The sequence below is a fragment of the Podarcis erhardii genome, assembly GCF_964252035.2.
Source record: "Podarcis erhardii genome assembly, chromosome: 13".
Taxonomy (NCBI): domain Eukaryota; kingdom Metazoa; phylum Chordata; class Lepidosauria; order Squamata; family Lacertidae; genus Podarcis; species Podarcis erhardii.
In genome coordinates this window covers 22,078,947-22,095,574 of record NC_138502.1, presented here as the reverse complement: position 1 = coordinate 22,095,574, position 16,628 = coordinate 22,078,947, and the positions used below count along the sequence as shown (strand labels likewise).

The window sequence follows — 16,628 nt, the reverse complement described above, 5'->3', positions numbered from 1 at the left end:
GCCTCTGACCTAATAGACTCCTTTCCCCACAGGAGGTCAGAGTTCTCTCTCTTCCTGAACTGCCACATTATGTGGCTTTGGACCAGCTGACTCCGACACTAGGAGGGACCCTGAACTACTCAGCACGCAAATGGGTTGAGGAACACCAGGTAAGAGACATTAACAAGGAAATGGACCTTGTGCGCTTCTGCACATGGTTCATCCATGGAACCAAGGCAGCCTCCCCGCAGCCCTGCACAGAATCCCCCTGCCTTTCCTTCCTAGTGGTATACGGTAAATGTCATAGGCGCCGGCTCCCTGGGTGCCACATCACCCACAAAACTTCCCATGAAGGAGCTGGGCACCCACAAATTTCGGCGTCGTGTCCATAGGTAGCCTTTTCCTTACTGGCTTTCAGCATATCCTTGAACCTTCTCACCCCACTCCAGCTGCATCCAGACTCTGTGTTAACTTGGGTCTCGTGTGGGCCCACAGACCACTAACCACAAATGACAACGGGCCACTGTGACTCCTCCTTCTCTCACAAGGCATTTTCTCTGGGTGACCTTCATGTATATTCCAGCTCGGCACTTCTGTGGTACTTATCTTCCTCCGCCCCACCTCTTCTCTCTGCACAGGCTCTTGAGCAACTGCAGTCACTCTGTCGTAGTGTCCTACAGGCTGTGTGCGAGGCCAGTGCCCACCTTGAAGCAGTGGGAACAGCGTCAAGTCAAGAGGTAAACTCATGTGGTGGTTCTCCAGAGACTATGAGGGTGCAGGAACATAGCAAGTAATTGGTTTGTTTTTGTGATGTGTGATACTTCTGTTTATGGATTTGTACGTTTCTCTGGTTCACTTGTGGTTCTATAGTTGTTACGACTTACAGTCTTAAATAAGATACGGACATGTCTGCTCAGAAGTAAGCCCGATTGAGTACAGTGGGGCTTACTCTCAGGTAAGTGTGCATAGAAATGCAAACTTACCTACTGTGAAAGCATCAGCATAACCATTCCGATGGGGACACTAAGATGGGACTGAACTTTGGTTCAGTTGGCCTCAGGCCTGTATGTAATTCATGTATTTTGCATTAGTCCTAGAAAGAATCATATAGCGTGAGGAAACTCCAGCTTGGCATGCTAAAAAAGACTGGAATCTTTTTGCAGATACTCCCTTGTGTACCGCTACAGTAATAAGGGTGAAAAAATTAAGACAGTGACTAAATAAACCTACATCTCGGTTGTACCACTTCAGAGTGCAGGCTGCTTAGTTTTCTGTGGAGGGTTGGGGTAACTGACCAAGTTTTCTAGTGGTCAGGAAGTGAGGTTTCACCACTTTGTGTATCTCTTTGCTCTTCCCTTTGATGAGCAGCGGCTGTAAAAATTATTCAAAGTAAGGTGAATATCAACAAATTTGCTTAATTATTTGGCCATTGTAGAAACCAGGGTTTTTGCTGCAGTATTTGGGTTACTGAGGATCTGAATGCCCCCCCTTCCTGTTTTTAAAGCACAGAATGTGCATGACTTTAGTGATTTATTCCCTAGTACAGTCAAACCTCAGTTGTCAAACGCAATCCGTTCTGGAAGCCCGTTTGGCTTCCAAAATGTTTGACAACTGAGGCGCGGCTTCCGATTGGTTGCAGGAGCTTCCTGCACTTAGTGGAGCTGCGTCGGATGTTGGGTTCCAAAAAACGTTTGAAAACCAGAACATTTACTTCCAGGTTTTCTGCATTTGGAAGCCAAAACATTCCAAAATGGAGGTGTTCGGGATCCGAGGTTTGACTGTATCTCTAACTGCTCCGTAAACAAATCAGCATGAATGCTCAATAAAGACTGGATACAATCTAACCTCTGTATTAGCTTGGTGCAAACATATCAGGATGAATTCTGAATAAACATGTTGGGTGGAGGAGTCAGGACTGGTTGTGTTGCTGTGCTGTTTTGTTCTATGCTAGTTATTATGATAGTCATGTCAGCGCTGGTATGCAGCATTACCACGTTGCCATAGTTTCTTTTCTGTCGTTGAAGTCAGAATTCCCATTCCACTATCCCCCAACCCATTCCTTTTGCCTTGTCCTAACTGCTAGGATCTCACCCCTGTAGGAACTGTCGGCCCAGATCACCTTGCACCAAGAGACCATGCAGAAGCTCCTCTCAGAGCCGCGCCTGCTGGAACTCCAGCGCCGTGGGGGGGCCTTGCTGGCACGGCTGCCCCCCCTGGGGCCCTGCAGGTGAGGATCAGGGCTGCAGGGCATCATAGCAGAAAGTTCCCTTTGTCCCCTGTTCCCATTTGTTCTGTAGCAGAGTTATGTAAAATAACAACAGCACTTATGCATAGCTTTTAAAGCTATTGTATAATACACTTCACTGCTGTTCAATTAACCTTCCTGCGTGTTGGAGTAATCCTGCAGTTATGTGCTTACGTATCTGGAGGGGATGCTTAATTGGTGTGTGAGTGGGTGGCAGGGAAGGTAGCTTAGCAGCTTGATTTCCAGTGTGTGTGTGTGTGTGTGTGTGTGTGTGTGTGTGTGTGTAATCAATATTGTGTGATCTGCACCACCAGGACCAGCTAGACATAGCTGATTTCCCACTGTAAGCATGAAGTTGTTGTTGTTGGCTGTCTCTCTAACTTTATGTTATGCTGCACAATGGCATCTGTTTTGCACTATGACACCCCACCCTCCATGGTAGCCATTTTGTGACTGGTGCCCCCCAGCACTCCCTCAACAATTGAAATGTGGCCACTGGGTCAAAACCAGCCCCTGATATATGTAGCGTGTAGCTTGTTCCTAAGATCTCTGAAACACAAGGTGGGGGTGGGAAGGCAGCAACATTTTAGCTGATCTGGAGCAGTGAAAAGACTTGCAGCAGTATGCAGCCATTGGCCTGTGAGGGCTGATTCCTGTCCCTCTCCGCCCAGGGAGAATGTCCCATGTAAAGAATTTTCAACAGATTTTTATCCAAACTTTCCTCAAACCCTCTTTTTGTACACGTTGGCATCTTCCATTGAAGCAGACAGAACCTTCTGTTACATAAAGCAAAATAGCCGAGCAGAAGGGGATTGTTCCCCAGAATGGCCGTAAGTGGGTCACGTTCAGTTTGGCCTTCACTGGCGTTAGCCTGGCCCATGCCAGTTTCTTCCTTCCTCGCTTCATGCAGCAGCTTCGTACCGCAAGGCTCAGAGTAATTGTGTGTGTCCTTTCCCCCTGTAGTACAGAGGCTGTGGCTGCTACCAGGCTCTACCAAGAGGTGGATGAGGCCCTTCATGGCCTGGTCCAGCTCAGCAACCGGCGCCTGGAGGTGCTGCAACAGGAACGGGAAAACACACAGGTAATTCCTAAAGTCCCTCATTATGTGTCCTTGGGGAAAGCTGCGGCCTTCGGGGCTTTGGAAGAGCTGGTACCAGCGAAGAGGAGTTTCCCTTCTTTTTCTTAGTGTTTGGCAACTGAGCTGAAGGAGCCTTAAAGACATCACTGGGACTACAACTCCTGATATCCCTAACCATTGGCCAAGTTGGGCCTTACCTCTGAAGCTCATTATTACTGTTCCTAGAACTGAACTATAAAAATCAAGCTGGAGGAATTCTGCAGAGGACGTTCGGGAGAGATGCTAGGCCTAAAAACCTACAATGCACCTACAAACAGTCACATCTGAAGCATGAGTCTTGATCCTGCTGGGAGTTGTTGAAAGGGATGAGAGGAGCTTCACAGATCATTGCTTTATAGGGCTCAGTTTTCCTCAGGCAGGTGATGGAAGAAGGGGATAAATGTAGGCACCATGTCTGAAGGGGCTCTGAGGAGGCATTATGGTGAAAGAAATGCAGGGGTTACAGAAGCAGGATAGGTATACCAACTGTGGAAGTGGTAGAGGTGTGGCGAGACTATAGAGATGCTGTGATGATAAAATCTCTTGTTCAGAATTTCACCTCTCTTTGTGCAGAAGCTAAAGACTTTGGGCCTTTGAAGTGGCAACCAGGGCCAGCTCTAGAGGGTGGCTGGATTGACCCACTGATAGTATTTCCACTTTGCACAGTTCCAAGATCAGATGCAGCTGGAGAGATTTCTGAGTTTGTTTGCCATGCCACCTCCACATTTTGCGAGCGTGGAATGGGACTGCAATGCTTAGGAGTTCTCAAAGATCCTAAATTACAGTGGAATTTGTACACTGGCGATATAAGAAACAGTGAGGTCAACAGAGAGCAGCCTCCTGGGATTGGCCAAGCTTTTGCTACTTCTCTCTTTTTCTCCCGTTTCTACACAGGTTCAGGAACAAGCTCTGGAAAACAAGGCCCATCTTGAATCTACTGGCAACTGTGTAGAAGAGAAGAGGGAAGCAAAGAGGCCTGTCGAAGGGTTGGCTGAGGGGGCATCACTGGAGAGGACACTGCTGCAGAGCCCCAAGTCCCCAGGGAGGATGCAGCTCATGCCAGAAGCTGGCTGTGCCCCACGGCCCCGTGCCTGCAGCATCAGTGCCTCCTCCTCACCCAAGCACGGCTGGGGCCTGGGGTCCAGATTTGGCTCCTCTTGCAGCCTGACCTCCCTCTTCCAGCCGCACCCCAGCCCCAAGGCCTCCCCTTGCTGTTCTCCCACTCGAAGCGGCGTCCTGGAGAGTGGCAAGAAGAGGCAGGGCCTTCCCAGCAGCCCCAAATCATCTCTGTCCCCCGTCTCCCAGCTGGCTTTGCGGGCCTTGAGTGACCCTGGCCGCCCCAGCGTGCACATCCGCGGCCTGGAGGTGAGCAGCCGCGAGCTGGCAGATAGGAGCTGTTCTCCCCGTGAGCATGTGCTGCTGAGCCGTAGCGGGACCCACGTTGCAGAAGCACCTTGGGGGGCCACGCCTCGCACGGAAAGAAGGCGCTGCCTTGGGTGAGTAGCGGAGGGTACATGTGGGAGGTTTTCCATCCACGGTCTTTGTGTTACCCCAGGAGTATGATTGGGGCTGAGAAGATAGCACCCTGACCCTCTTTTCCTGTGAATTAATGTTTAGTATGGTCAAACTTTTCTTCGTAAGTGTATTAAAATGCACAGAGAAGCTGCTTGTGTGCTAGGCCTCATGTGTCTGCCATTTGATCTGCCATCCTCTCCCCAGGAAGGTTAGCCTGGTGCTATCATTATATATCTTTAGGTGCCAGGCAAAAGCTTTTCTCTTGAACCAGGCCTTTGGCCTCCATCTTTCTGTGGCCTCTTAGGAGTGGGTGGGGTGTTTTTAATGCATTTTAATGTAGTATTTTAATGGGGTTTTTAAAAATGTATCTATGTGGGTGTTTGTTTGTTTGTCTTGGTTGTAAGTTGTTTTGAGATCCCTTTGGCAAAGAAAAAGCGACCAGTAAATTTAATAAAATAACAACAACACTAGCCAATCTCCTAGCACTATATCATCAGCTGTATTGCACCACCAACACCCCACAAACATTGTTCACTTCACAGGACCCACCTACCCTATATTGTTCAGGGAGGGCTGAGTGGCTTGGTACTGGTATTGCGTTTTATTTTATGTGCATGTTTGTAGAAATATATGTGTGTACTTTTTATCATTTCTATGCACAGAGTGTTTGGTAAATAACTGGCGCATATATATATATATATCACACACACTGCTTATTTACCAAAGACTCTAGTGGTGGATGTAAAAATGATAAAAAGCATACAATAGATAAGATCCATTTAACTCAATGCTAGTAGACATGGGCCTTGTATCAGAGCCATGGGGAGGGGTGTGTGATTCTTTTCCAACCTCCCCCTTTCTCCTCAGGGTCCAACAGCAACTTCTGGCAGAGCTGCTGGAGTGTGAGCGGGAGTATTTGACTGCCCTTGCCCAGCCCCTCTCTCTGTCCCAAGAACCTGGGGGACAGGCCTGGCCGGCCGAACTGAGGTGCTTGGGCAGTGCTCTCCGGACCCTGCGGGACCAGTTGCTGGCTTTCCATACCAACTACTTCCTTGGCGAGTTGGAGGGGTGCATGAACCACCCGTCACGTGCTGGGGGCTGCTTCCTGCGACATGTGAGTGCCCCCCCCAACTAATATCATTTTGTTCTTGCACACTGGTGTTGTTCCCTTACAGAAAAATCCTTCTTCCCTTTGTGCCTGCTGCAGAAGGTCTGCTTCTTTTGATGAATGAAAACAACCTTAAAAACTAAACTAGCTCTGCTCCTGTTTTTTTTAACCATTCTGACACATAGGAATGTAGCAGCTGAAGCCTTTCCTGGCACAGAGATAAAATGATGGGGAATTTAATTGCCCAATTAATGCCTATTGGACCTCTGTTGAAAGAAGCAAGTGGAAAAGAAGGAGAGATAACAATCCTGTCCTTTGAGCTCACCTCTGGGGCATATTTTCCCATTAAAGGAAATGGGGGTGGGTTGGGGATGAGAAGGAATAATCCCCCTCACATGAGCTAGATTTCACATTGTTTCATTGCAGCAGCCTCATGTCTGGCCTCCTGCTCAGTTGGATGAATGAGGGATTTCTCTCTCTCTCTTTTCTTCTGTAGGGAGAGAAGCTTCAAATTTATGCCACATATGCCAAAGAGCACCATAAGTTCCAGGCTGCCCTGGCTTTGCTTCGAACCACCAGCAAGGTAAGATCTGTGGCCGCAGGGGACCGAGTTTTAACTTTGACCTTTGTGTGGGTGGGTTGCTGATAGAATAGCTTTCTCTTATAATAGATTCTTTCGACCCACTTATTGGAAATCCTTCCATGGCACTAATCTTTAGTGGGAGTTTGATGTTCAACTAGGCAGCCATCTGATTTGTGAGGAGCTTGGCCTCTGTATGTGGGTGTTTTGAAAACTTTGTGCACCTATCAGTCTCTCTCTGACTCTGGGTGAGACAATTGTCAAGGCTGGAGTTAGATGCAGGTCAGAATAAAGAGACAGAGTCGGCTGTAAGTGAAGTTAACTCTTTGTTCAAGGAAATTGCATACAACTCAGCAACACTTCCCCGCAGGTCTTGCCCCTATAGAGCAGTTGCCAGGACTGAAGATCCCAGTGTTCCACCCCCTCCTAGGGCTCCTCCTCTCCCAGATGCTTCCCAAGCAGTCTCAAAATGTGTCTGCGCACCTCTGGTCTCTGTTGTGCCCTCATCATTATCCTGTGAGTTCTTGGAGACCAGGGAGAAGGGAAGTTTGTGATAGCCGGAGAGGGAGACTCCTGGGATGCTTCAGCCTTGGAGTCTGAACTGCTCCCTGTCACAGGTTCCTCCTGTTCACTAAACCCTCTTGCCCCTTCAGCATCCAGCCTCTCTTCCCAAGCTTCCCCCTCTGACCTCTCCTCAGCGTCCCACCACCAGTTCCCAGGCTTTGAGCCTTCCTCCTCTGGGATATCCCCTGGGAGCTCCCTGCCTGGTGCCTCCCACCACCCCTCATCATCCAGGAGTCCAGGGTATTGTGGCAGGTGGGTGAAGGAAGGGCAAGAGATTGAGTGCCTTGAGTTCCATCACTTCTGCAGAAGATCTGTTGCCCTGCTCCCAGCTCAGCTGCCTTTTGTCTCCCCTTCCTCCATGCAGAAGAGCCCGGCAGAGCTGCGTGAGGATGGGCAAACGGCGCACACATTGCGTGTGCCCCTGGAGCAGCTGGAGCGGTACCGGCGCTTCCTGGGTGAGCTGCTGCGCGAATGTGAGCTGGAGCGGGGGCCTGACCGCCAAGCCCTGCAGGAGGCCCAGCAGCTGCTGGAGGCCCAGGAGCAGCGAGGCCGGGACCTGCTGGCCGCAGAGCAGATCCGGGGCTGCGAGGTGAGCGCATGGGCGCTCCCCTGGCATGCAGCGCTGCATCCTCCCTGCTGCTTCCCTGTGCATGCGCTGCTCCCTCCCCTACTGCCTGTCCCTCACTCAAACCAGATATCCCCTTCTTCTGGTGCTTGCCCATGGCCAGGTTTTGCCCTTGCTGCACTCTCGGATCTCTGTGCAGGACACTGAGTGGGAACACACACGAGGAAACTGGACAAGTGACACTTTTGACCACTTCTGCAATTGGGGCGGTTGGGGGGAGGGAGAGACCTCAGCCAGATGACTCTGATCAGCCCTCCTGCTTCCTTGCAGATGAAACTATCGGAACAAGGGCCACTGCTGCAGCGTGGCGAGCTCACCGTGGTGTGTGGGCGTCGTAAGTGCCAGCGGCATGTCTTCCTCTTTGAACGGCTGCTGCTCTTCACCAAGTGCAAAGGACCCGAGGGCGGCTACGTCTGCAAACAGGCCTTGCAGGTGCGCAAGCGTGTCTACAATGGAGAGCTCCTTTCCTTGAGTCGTGAGCTGCGTGGTTTGGGAAGGAGGGCACTGACACACAAGACAGGCTCCTGCGGCATAAACGGATGGAATAATGGTTACTTGGAATGGAATTGCTGGACCTGTTTGGTGGAATATACATCCCCACCCTTGATTTGCATAGGGCACAAAGCGGGAAGGAACTGCCAGTGCAACAATGAATGGGATTAAAATTCAAGAAAGCTGAATTTAGCAAAGACAGGTGTTCGGCATTACATAATACACCAAGAACAAGAATGGATTATTAACCATGGTTTGTCTGAAGCAAGATAAGCCAGAAGCTTGGGTTCAGACAACATGCTAAGCCTAACCATTGCTTAGCTCACAGCAGTGCAGCGGGGCTAGAGGAGGAGCACAGCAGTAGCTGTTTCCCTTCTGGGAAATACGCTGCTATTATTATTATTATTATTACTACTACTTTATTTATATGCCACCCATCTGACTGGGTTGCCCCAATCACTGTGGGCAGCTTCCAACAAATTATAAAACCACAATAAAACATCATTAAAAGCTTCCCTATACTGGGCTGCTTTTGGATGTTTTCTAAAAGTCAGATAGTTGATTATTTCCTTGACATCTGACAGGAGGGCATTCCATAGGGCGGGCACAACTGCCCTCTGTATTCAGAAAGTCACAGTTTGGCTTAATGTTATCTCTGAACCAGGTCAGTCTTGAACATAGACTTCCTACTTCTTGTTGCAGGTGGCCGTATCCTAACTTTTCATTATCCTCTCTTTTTCTTCCACAGACAGCATCCATGGGGCTGACAGAGAGTGTGGGGCCTAGTGGGCTACGCTTTGAGCTATGGTTTGGACGTGGACCAGGCCGACAGGCCTACACATTGCAGGCAGCCTCTGCTGAAGTCAAGCATCAATGGACAAATGTTATAGCCCAACTGCTATGGAGACAGGGTATGTGGCTACCTAAGAGATGGTCCCAGCAGGATGAGAATTGTACCAGGGCAATGTTTGTGCAGATAGTTACTTCACTTTAACAAGCTCTTAATCTTCTTCCTCACTTTCTTCCTCTTTCAGCGAAAATAGTTAAAGAGCCAAGAGCACAGACTGCTCTCCAAAGAGGAATGGTTATTTATTTTATTATGAAATGTTGTCTGCCTTCCTGTAGTTAGAATGATCAGAGTAGCTTACAATAAAAAAGGGTTAAAACAGAGAGAATAATACATTCTCAACATCTAAATAAGCTAAAGGCAAGAAATGTAGCAATATAGCACAAAATAAAACAGTCCAGCAAGAATTAACAGCACTAGACATCTGGGGAAATAAAAAGGTCTCTGCATGCTGCCATAATGACACTGGCATGAGCAACAGAAAAGCTTCTCTGGGGTGGGAATTTCAATACCAAGGATGCCACCACTGAAAAAGCCCTTTCCCTGACAGCCACTTGCTGTGCCTCAGATGGCAGGGGAGCCCTTAGAAGAGTCTCTGGTGGAAATCTCGGTGTACAGATGGACACATGTAGACAGATGGTCTCGTGGGCACTTCAGTTAATATTCCTGAGCAAACTAGGGAGAAGTGGAGAAGGGTCCTGCCCAGGTATCAGAGTAGGGCCTGCCCCACTCCTCTGAGGTGCTTCTCTCATTTACTGTAATGAAGATCTGTTTTCAGTATGAAAAGGAAAGAAAGGATCATTGATGGCTGGTGGATTGTGCCACTAATTCCCTGGGCTGGTTATCAGGCGGCAGACAGGTGGTTGTGGGCAGGCTGAGATTCATGGGGCAGTGCCCCACTTGCGATAATGAGCCAGCCTCCGCTGGAAGAAAACTCAGGTATCAACACATAACCTCACTGAGCACTATCCTCTCTTTGTGGAGAAAAAAAATGGAAAATGAACTCATGTGCATAATATGTGTGTGAATAGTATGAAAGCAGGGCATAGCTCTTTGAATATTCCGTGCTATACCTAATGCTTAGTATAGAGAAAAGCCAGAAAGATGTTTCTGTTTGGTGAGATGGGAGAATGCCAAGGGTACTGATAGCACTTGGAGCAGTTTTTAAGAATAATGCCTTGGATGTTTTTCTCTCCCTCTCTTCAGCTGCCCATCCATCTGTCTCGATGAGCATATCCTCCTGCCCTGCCCAGCGCCTGACCCCTCTCGGCCTTAGTCCTGGGGCCCCTCCCGGGCTGTCGTTACCTGGCCACTTTGAGGAAGAGGAATGGGACCTGGATGTCAAGCCCATCCCAAGGGGTGAGTGCACACTGCTGTTCTCCCTGCCTTCTTATTGAGCGTTGCTGCTCAAATTTGCACTCACCCCTACCTTTCTCTGCTGCTCCCCTTAGCCGAGACGTCTGAGTCCGATGGACCCTCCCCAAGCCACCAAGAGCTACCTAGGCAAGGAAGAGGATCGTTGCCCGGCAGCAGCACTGCTTTGGGGCACCCCCAGTCGGTGAGTGTACACAACACCCAACGGCTCTTTGATGAGGGTGTCTGTGATCATGGGTCCATTTATACAATTGAGAGAATCATGTGGTAAAGCCCTTCTTGGAGTGCACTGGTTCAGGCTGCCAGCAGGGAAAGAGCCGCATGTTCAAATGGTTCCCCTTATCCAGACAAAATGAGCACACTCAGGAAGAGTTCAGCCCCATTTATGCTAACTTCCTATAGAAATAAGGTATCCACTTCCTAGGCTCATTACTCTCCCCCACCCACAAACACCCACACATTTTTATCACTTGATCCTGCCGATTGTATAAATAGGCACTAAGTCTGGGAAGAGCACCAGTGGGGCTCTACCAAATCTCTCCTTGCTGTGAAAAGGGTCAGGGGCATGCTGTTCTGGGTTAGGTGCTGGTAACCCAGTGGCTGTGTGTGCCTGGGCAGAAGTCTTGTGTGCTTTTGTGTGTGTGATAGTGCAATCCTCCTGTCCCACCCTTGCCCCCCTCCCTTCCCCACCAGGATTCACCACGCCATCCCTGATGGCTTTCATATGTTTTCTTTATTTGCCAGAGCTCTGGCGTTGCCGACGAACCAGTGACCCCACTCTGAGGCCATGGCGGCCAGGTACAGAGCCCCTGCCAAACTTCTCTGCCTTTGTGCAACCCTCTTTACCTAACTACTGTCACCTTTTTCCCAAAGTGCAGCACATGGCACTCCCCCATGTCTTTCTCTGAGCCTTTATTTCCAGGCACACTACTTGCTCAAGTTCACTCCATCCATGTTACATGTATGACTGTACTATCCAGGTTTATATGTGTTTCACCATCCTGCAGCTTCTCTTTGTCTTGTGTGCTGTTCTCACTGGCTATCCAGTTGTCTTAATGCTACTACAATTGTTTTAAATTAATCCAGTCCCTACAGAGCTGGCATAATTTAATGGCTAACAGTGTGAACTGGCAAGTCACTGATTTAAACTTTGCCTCAAGCATGGATTTACTGGGTGACTGCCATTTATCAGCCTCATCTCCCCACCTGTGAGAATTGGGGGAAATAATATTGACCTACCTTGCAGGGTTGTTGTAATAAACCTGGAGATAATCTAGCTGAAGTGCTTTAAATACTTAAAAAATCAAGCTACAAAATGCTAAGTTTTATTTTTACAGGGAAGTAGGACCTATATGTTGTCCCTATCGCAGCTTATAATGCATTATATTTAACTAGACCAGGATGGGTTGCAGAGAATCATGTATAAATTTGGCTCATGAGGACTAGAAACTTGTCGAGTATTGGGTAGCCAGAAAAACTAAGAGGCTTGGTGTCTTTCTTTGTATCTAGACACTTACCCATCTGTTTCTTTTGCAGCACTGGGTGTGGAGTCTACACCGGAAGCTGTTCTCCCCAGGCAGCCGTGGAAGGCAGGACTCAAACCCCAGGAACTCTGGGAACAGGACTGTCTGAGCCCCACCAAACCTTGGAGATGGGGCATGAATGGGCACTAATGACAAGCAGTCCTATGACCTGCTCCTACCAAGACTCCTGATGGCTGTCCCATTCACCCCCCTCTGCTACCATCCCACAGGAACACCCAGACATGGGCTGCAGTCTACCTTGGGATGGCTCTGTCCTATCCCTGGCAGTACCCATCCAGTGCCTTTTCCACCATTTTTTCGGGCTGCAAAATACTGGGGATTCTTGACCAAGCTGATGTGGTTGGTAGTGAAATGGTTGTGTATTAGGCAAGGAAGGCCAAACCAATGAGCTCTGGGCTGACCCAAACTAAAGTGCAGACTAGAAGGAAACTCTGGAGTCACTGATCGAGTGGGGTGGTTTCCAGACAGTGTTGAAATACTCATTTGCCTGGTGCCCTACCTTTGATCACAGCTTCTATCTCTTGCCCAATTGGTATTCTGATCATTTTGATGGGAGATGGAAGGAAGAATCTGGGCTGCAGTTGCTAGGTAACTACAGTATGCACTCCCCAAACCATGTCCAGGTTAGCCGAAGAGGAAAAGGAGGTGGGTCTGGATTGCATGGTGAATTACTATAGGACACAAAACCACCTTCATCCAGAGAGCGAGTTCAGAGGCAGCAGAAAGGAAAGGCATGATACAGCAATATACATAATGCTATGGAGGTTCACATAATACAGCTCCCCTAGGACTGTACCACTTTAGATTGCAGATGGGTAGCGTGTTTGCATACCCCCACATAAAATAAACTAGTATGCCGAGGAGAAGGGCTCTAACTTAAGTCATCTCCCTGGTGTGCTGTTTTCTTAAAATATGTGAAGAGTTTTGACAAGTAAGAATACTCGGTCAAGTTTACTTCCCCACACTCATGTGTTTGCAGTCTGAGGACACAGAATCCAAGGAGGGCTGTATCATGATTCTGCTGCACCTGGGGAAGTTTTCCCCCTCCCTTGATTGCTTGTTTGTTTTTGAGATAAGTCTCTGCACACAGTAATGTTACCACATTGTTATGAATACAGTAAGCCTACAACTTATGTGGGGGTTACATTCCAGGGATCGCCTTTAAAGCCAAAGTCATGTATAGTCAAAACACATTTGAGTGCAATGGTGGGTGGAATTGCCAAAGTCTTTTTTCCTAGATGCCTACCCTCTTTCCGCCTCCCTTTAATTTTTTTAAAAAAATTATTACCAAGCGTGTGAAGCTGAATGCACACAAGTTAAATGTGGTTAAGTTGTAGGCTTACTGTACGAGGAAAAAGTCAAGTGAAAAAAACACAGGGGCTGTGAAAGAGTGTTTTGCCTCTTTTAGATTACTTGTTGGTCTGCAAACCCTTCTGCAATGTCTGTGACATTTTGGAATCTGAACTGTAGGAACTGATCTCTAACAATTGGTGCTATATTTTGTGTTAGGTGGCTGAATATGTGGTGTTTTTGTTTATTCAGACTCTTCTATTGGATACAAATGGCCTACCTTTGGTCTGATTTTGGTAACTTGAGTTGCTCAGCTAACTTGTTCTCTTTGGCAGGTCTTGTGCTGGATTTAAACCTGGGGCCACTCATATAGAAATCACACACACTTCTCCTGCCCACATGAAAAAGATTTAGTAAACTCACTTGGGTGTATAGAGACTAAGTTAGTGGCACTTAGTTCCCACTGAAATCAGCAGGAGTTGTATCCAACTTTTCACATTGATTTCAACAGTAACTAAGTGCAAAACCACCCTGTGAGCTTCAGATGAAGGGCAGTATAGAAATTTAATAAATAATAATTATGATACTAAGGTGGCCTCAATACAACTAACTGTGTGTGGACTATACTGCTTCAAAAACAAACATTAATAGGGAACCAGAAAAAATGCAAAAGATAAGCAGTAATAATGGAAGACATGTTTGTAATGTCAGAATGGTGCACAGGCCAGGCAGTTCTTGAGATTTGTAAGGAAACGTAGGAATTCTTTCACAGAGAACACTGAAAGTGGCTGCTAACTACAACCTCTTCTCCCAACCTTTTCAAATACTGGCCTAACAATCCTCATCAGCCCCATGTATGTCAAGAGCACTGATATACATGCCTTTGTCCAACTTGCCACTATAGAGCTGTGGCTCTACAACTCCCTCCCTCCAGTTGGCTTGGAATGAATGTCTCTATTTACAACCACTTTTTGATGAGGCTGGTGCTAACTTGTGCTTTGACCTAACCACTAAAGTAAAATATAATGCAGAAAAGCAGCTTCAGATATGCAAAGCAGGCACAAATGAGACTTAGTTCTTGAAAAAGAGTATGTACGGTAGTAAATCTGTTTCTGGGGTGTACTATTTGACCAACTAGACATGATGAATGGTCCGTGTGTTTTAACACGGAACTGCTCTTGTTATGTTTGAAAAGGTGTACATGTTGAGTTTAACCGCAAAAGTGGTCAATGGGTAAGAAGTGCAGAACCCTCCCCTGACTGTGGTTTATCTCCCTGAACACTTGGCAATCCTAACCCATTCACTCCTTTTGCTGTTGAAATCATGTGCTTCTCACATTACTGGGCAGCTTCATGTTTGTACACGGCACTGTCATCATCATATATAGCGTCCAGATTACATGACTGCTTTTCCACGCTAACATTCCCTGCACAGAAATGACAGGAAGAAAGGTAGGCATTCCCAGAAACTAGTTCTCAAAGCACAGGGAATTGTATTTGGATGAACATTTAGTCACATGAGCACCTGCCTGCACCAGTCTGAAGCAGTACAATCCATACATAAGTTTAGCACATCTGCTGTATGTGAAGTCTAGCTACTGTAAACTGATTGGGTTCAAAATTCAAGGTATCATGGTAGGGGACTGTTTTCACAATTAGAAGCATTTTCTGTGTGGGTTCAAAAACCAAAGCTCCAGCCCTGAGTTTTGCGGCATCTGCAACTCTTTACCTGTGCTGGTCTCAAATTACCAACATTGTTTTAAGTGTTATGAAATGGAAAAGATGAGGGCGGGCCAACAGTAAGCTGGAGTTGAGGTTGGTCCTGGGGAAGGTAGAAGCCCAAGGAAAGTAGAAAGTACGGGTACTGCAAGTGTTCCCATTGAAAGGGTTCTCCAAATGGCTGCTCTGCTGGCTGGGAAGATATGGTGTTCTAGCTATGCTGGTTCAAAGAAGTAAAAATTGTGCAAGCTGCACAGGTGTTCATAGGAAAATTAAAATACGATGGGAACAAACTAATTTTTAACCCATTTGAAGAATGATTTTTAGCTACTGCTGCCCATGAACCTAAGCCATGTAAGGTACTAAGCAAACCCCTTGGGTCTCTGTAAATTAATGGTTACCTTTGCCAAACATGTATTCTTGTCAAAATAATCAGTCAGGTTTGTCTAACAAGACCTTATTTTATATAAAAAGCATGCTGAACTGTATTAGTCATTTCTGTTCTTCCGTTGCAGGGGCTACCCTATTAATTGCTTTCCCACTACTTTTAACTTGGGTTTTCTGTCAGCTTAAGGCAGAACATATTTATCTCTAGGGCCGATTTCACTTGCCCTTGAGGGGCTTAATATTGGTTCAACATCTTACTCCCACTATTCTCTGTTTTTTCCTTGATTTGGAGGATGTTATTCCGGAGAAAAGGCTTTCCTCAACCAACTCCTTTAAAAGCAATGACTACTTGCTTAAGCTTGCAGATATACGCATGTGGGCATATATCTTACTGAAGTTAATAGAACTGAGGAAGGAGGGTTAGCTTGTTTGTGTATTTACACCAGTGCGTGCTTAGTGAGGTCCTTCATTCATCCCCATGCTCCCTCCCCACAAGGGTCCTTTTCACCATACTGCCATTTACCCTTTAGCCTGCCCTAGCTGGAGCCTCCCCCCACCCATACCCTGATACGGGGAGGGAAACAATGCCAGGCTGAAACAGCCCCCTCCCCCATCTGCTTTCCTGTCCTTATAAGTATTTGGCTTGTGTGCTCCTGTTCCCACTCTCTCTGAGGCCTACACAGGAGGTGGATAAAAACCTGACCTGTAGTTGCTAGGCAACCAGAATGTTCCTGTTCCTACCCGCTTTCCCTGAACTGACCTGAGTGGCTAAACAGTGAGAGGCCCATCTAGCAGGCCTCATGCCTGAGACCAATATTCCAGGCGTGCCTATCTGCAAACGCAGCCTGACAGAGCCCGGCTCTTCCTCTCCTTGTCAGTGCCCATAGACCTTGCTTTTTCCTCTATGGTTTGGTGATGGAGAGAGGCTAGCATTTTGCCCTTCCCTGTCTCCTGGCATCACCACAATCCAACAAAGCAGGCGATGCCACTTGTCACATGCCCTCGCCACAAAATGGTTCACAGTGCCAGGATCTCAACTCTTAACAGCTAGCTGTACATCTGTAAAAGCTTCTAATCTAGACAGTACCTTCCTCTGCCATGGCACTGCTTTATAGATAGGGACAGGCTCTGCCAAGCTGGCCATGCCAACCTAGCATCCCCTTTCTATCATGGCATCACAGAACAAAGCTAGGCTGTGTCTAGCTAGTGCCAGGCCAGTGTGCTACTCCCCACCCACCCCTGC

At 47.6% G+C, this 16,628-nt stretch overlaps 1 protein-coding gene across 3 annotated transcripts in view; it reads left to right on the top strand.

Annotated features, from left to right (window-relative positions):
• The window catches only part of ARHGEF40 (Rho guanine nucleotide exchange factor 40), a 40,475-nt gene extending 24,989 nt beyond the window's left edge, over positions 1 to 15,486 (top strand). The window contains exons 7-20 of one of the 3 annotated variants that reach the window (XM_081834998.1): positions 33 to 149; positions 618 to 716; positions 2,079 to 2,206; positions 3,188 to 3,305; positions 4,236 to 4,837; positions 5,724 to 5,970; positions 6,461 to 6,547; positions 7,473 to 7,697; positions 8,004 to 8,165; positions 8,974 to 9,136; positions 10,279 to 10,431; positions 10,524 to 10,630; positions 11,191 to 11,244; positions 11,983 to 15,486. In XM_081834998.1, the coding sequence (XP_081691124.1) occupies positions 33 to 149; positions 618 to 716; positions 2,079 to 2,206; positions 3,188 to 3,305; positions 4,236 to 4,837; positions 5,724 to 5,970; positions 6,461 to 6,547; positions 7,473 to 7,697; positions 8,004 to 8,165; positions 8,974 to 9,136; positions 10,279 to 10,431; positions 10,524 to 10,630; positions 11,191 to 11,229 (2,247 nt within the window). In that variant the 3' untranslated portion in view covers positions 11,230 to 11,244; positions 11,983 to 15,486. Of the gene's footprint in view, positions 1 to 32; positions 150 to 617; positions 717 to 2,078; positions 2,207 to 3,187; positions 3,306 to 4,235; positions 4,838 to 5,723; positions 5,971 to 6,460; positions 6,548 to 7,472; positions 7,698 to 8,003; positions 8,166 to 8,973; positions 9,137 to 10,278; positions 10,432 to 10,523; positions 10,631 to 11,190; positions 11,245 to 11,982 lie in introns of those variants that run through there. The other 2 variants (XM_081834997.1, XR_014150285.1) reach the window with 2 other exon arrangements.
• The last annotated feature ends 1,142 nt before the right edge of the window (positions 15,487 to 16,628 follow it).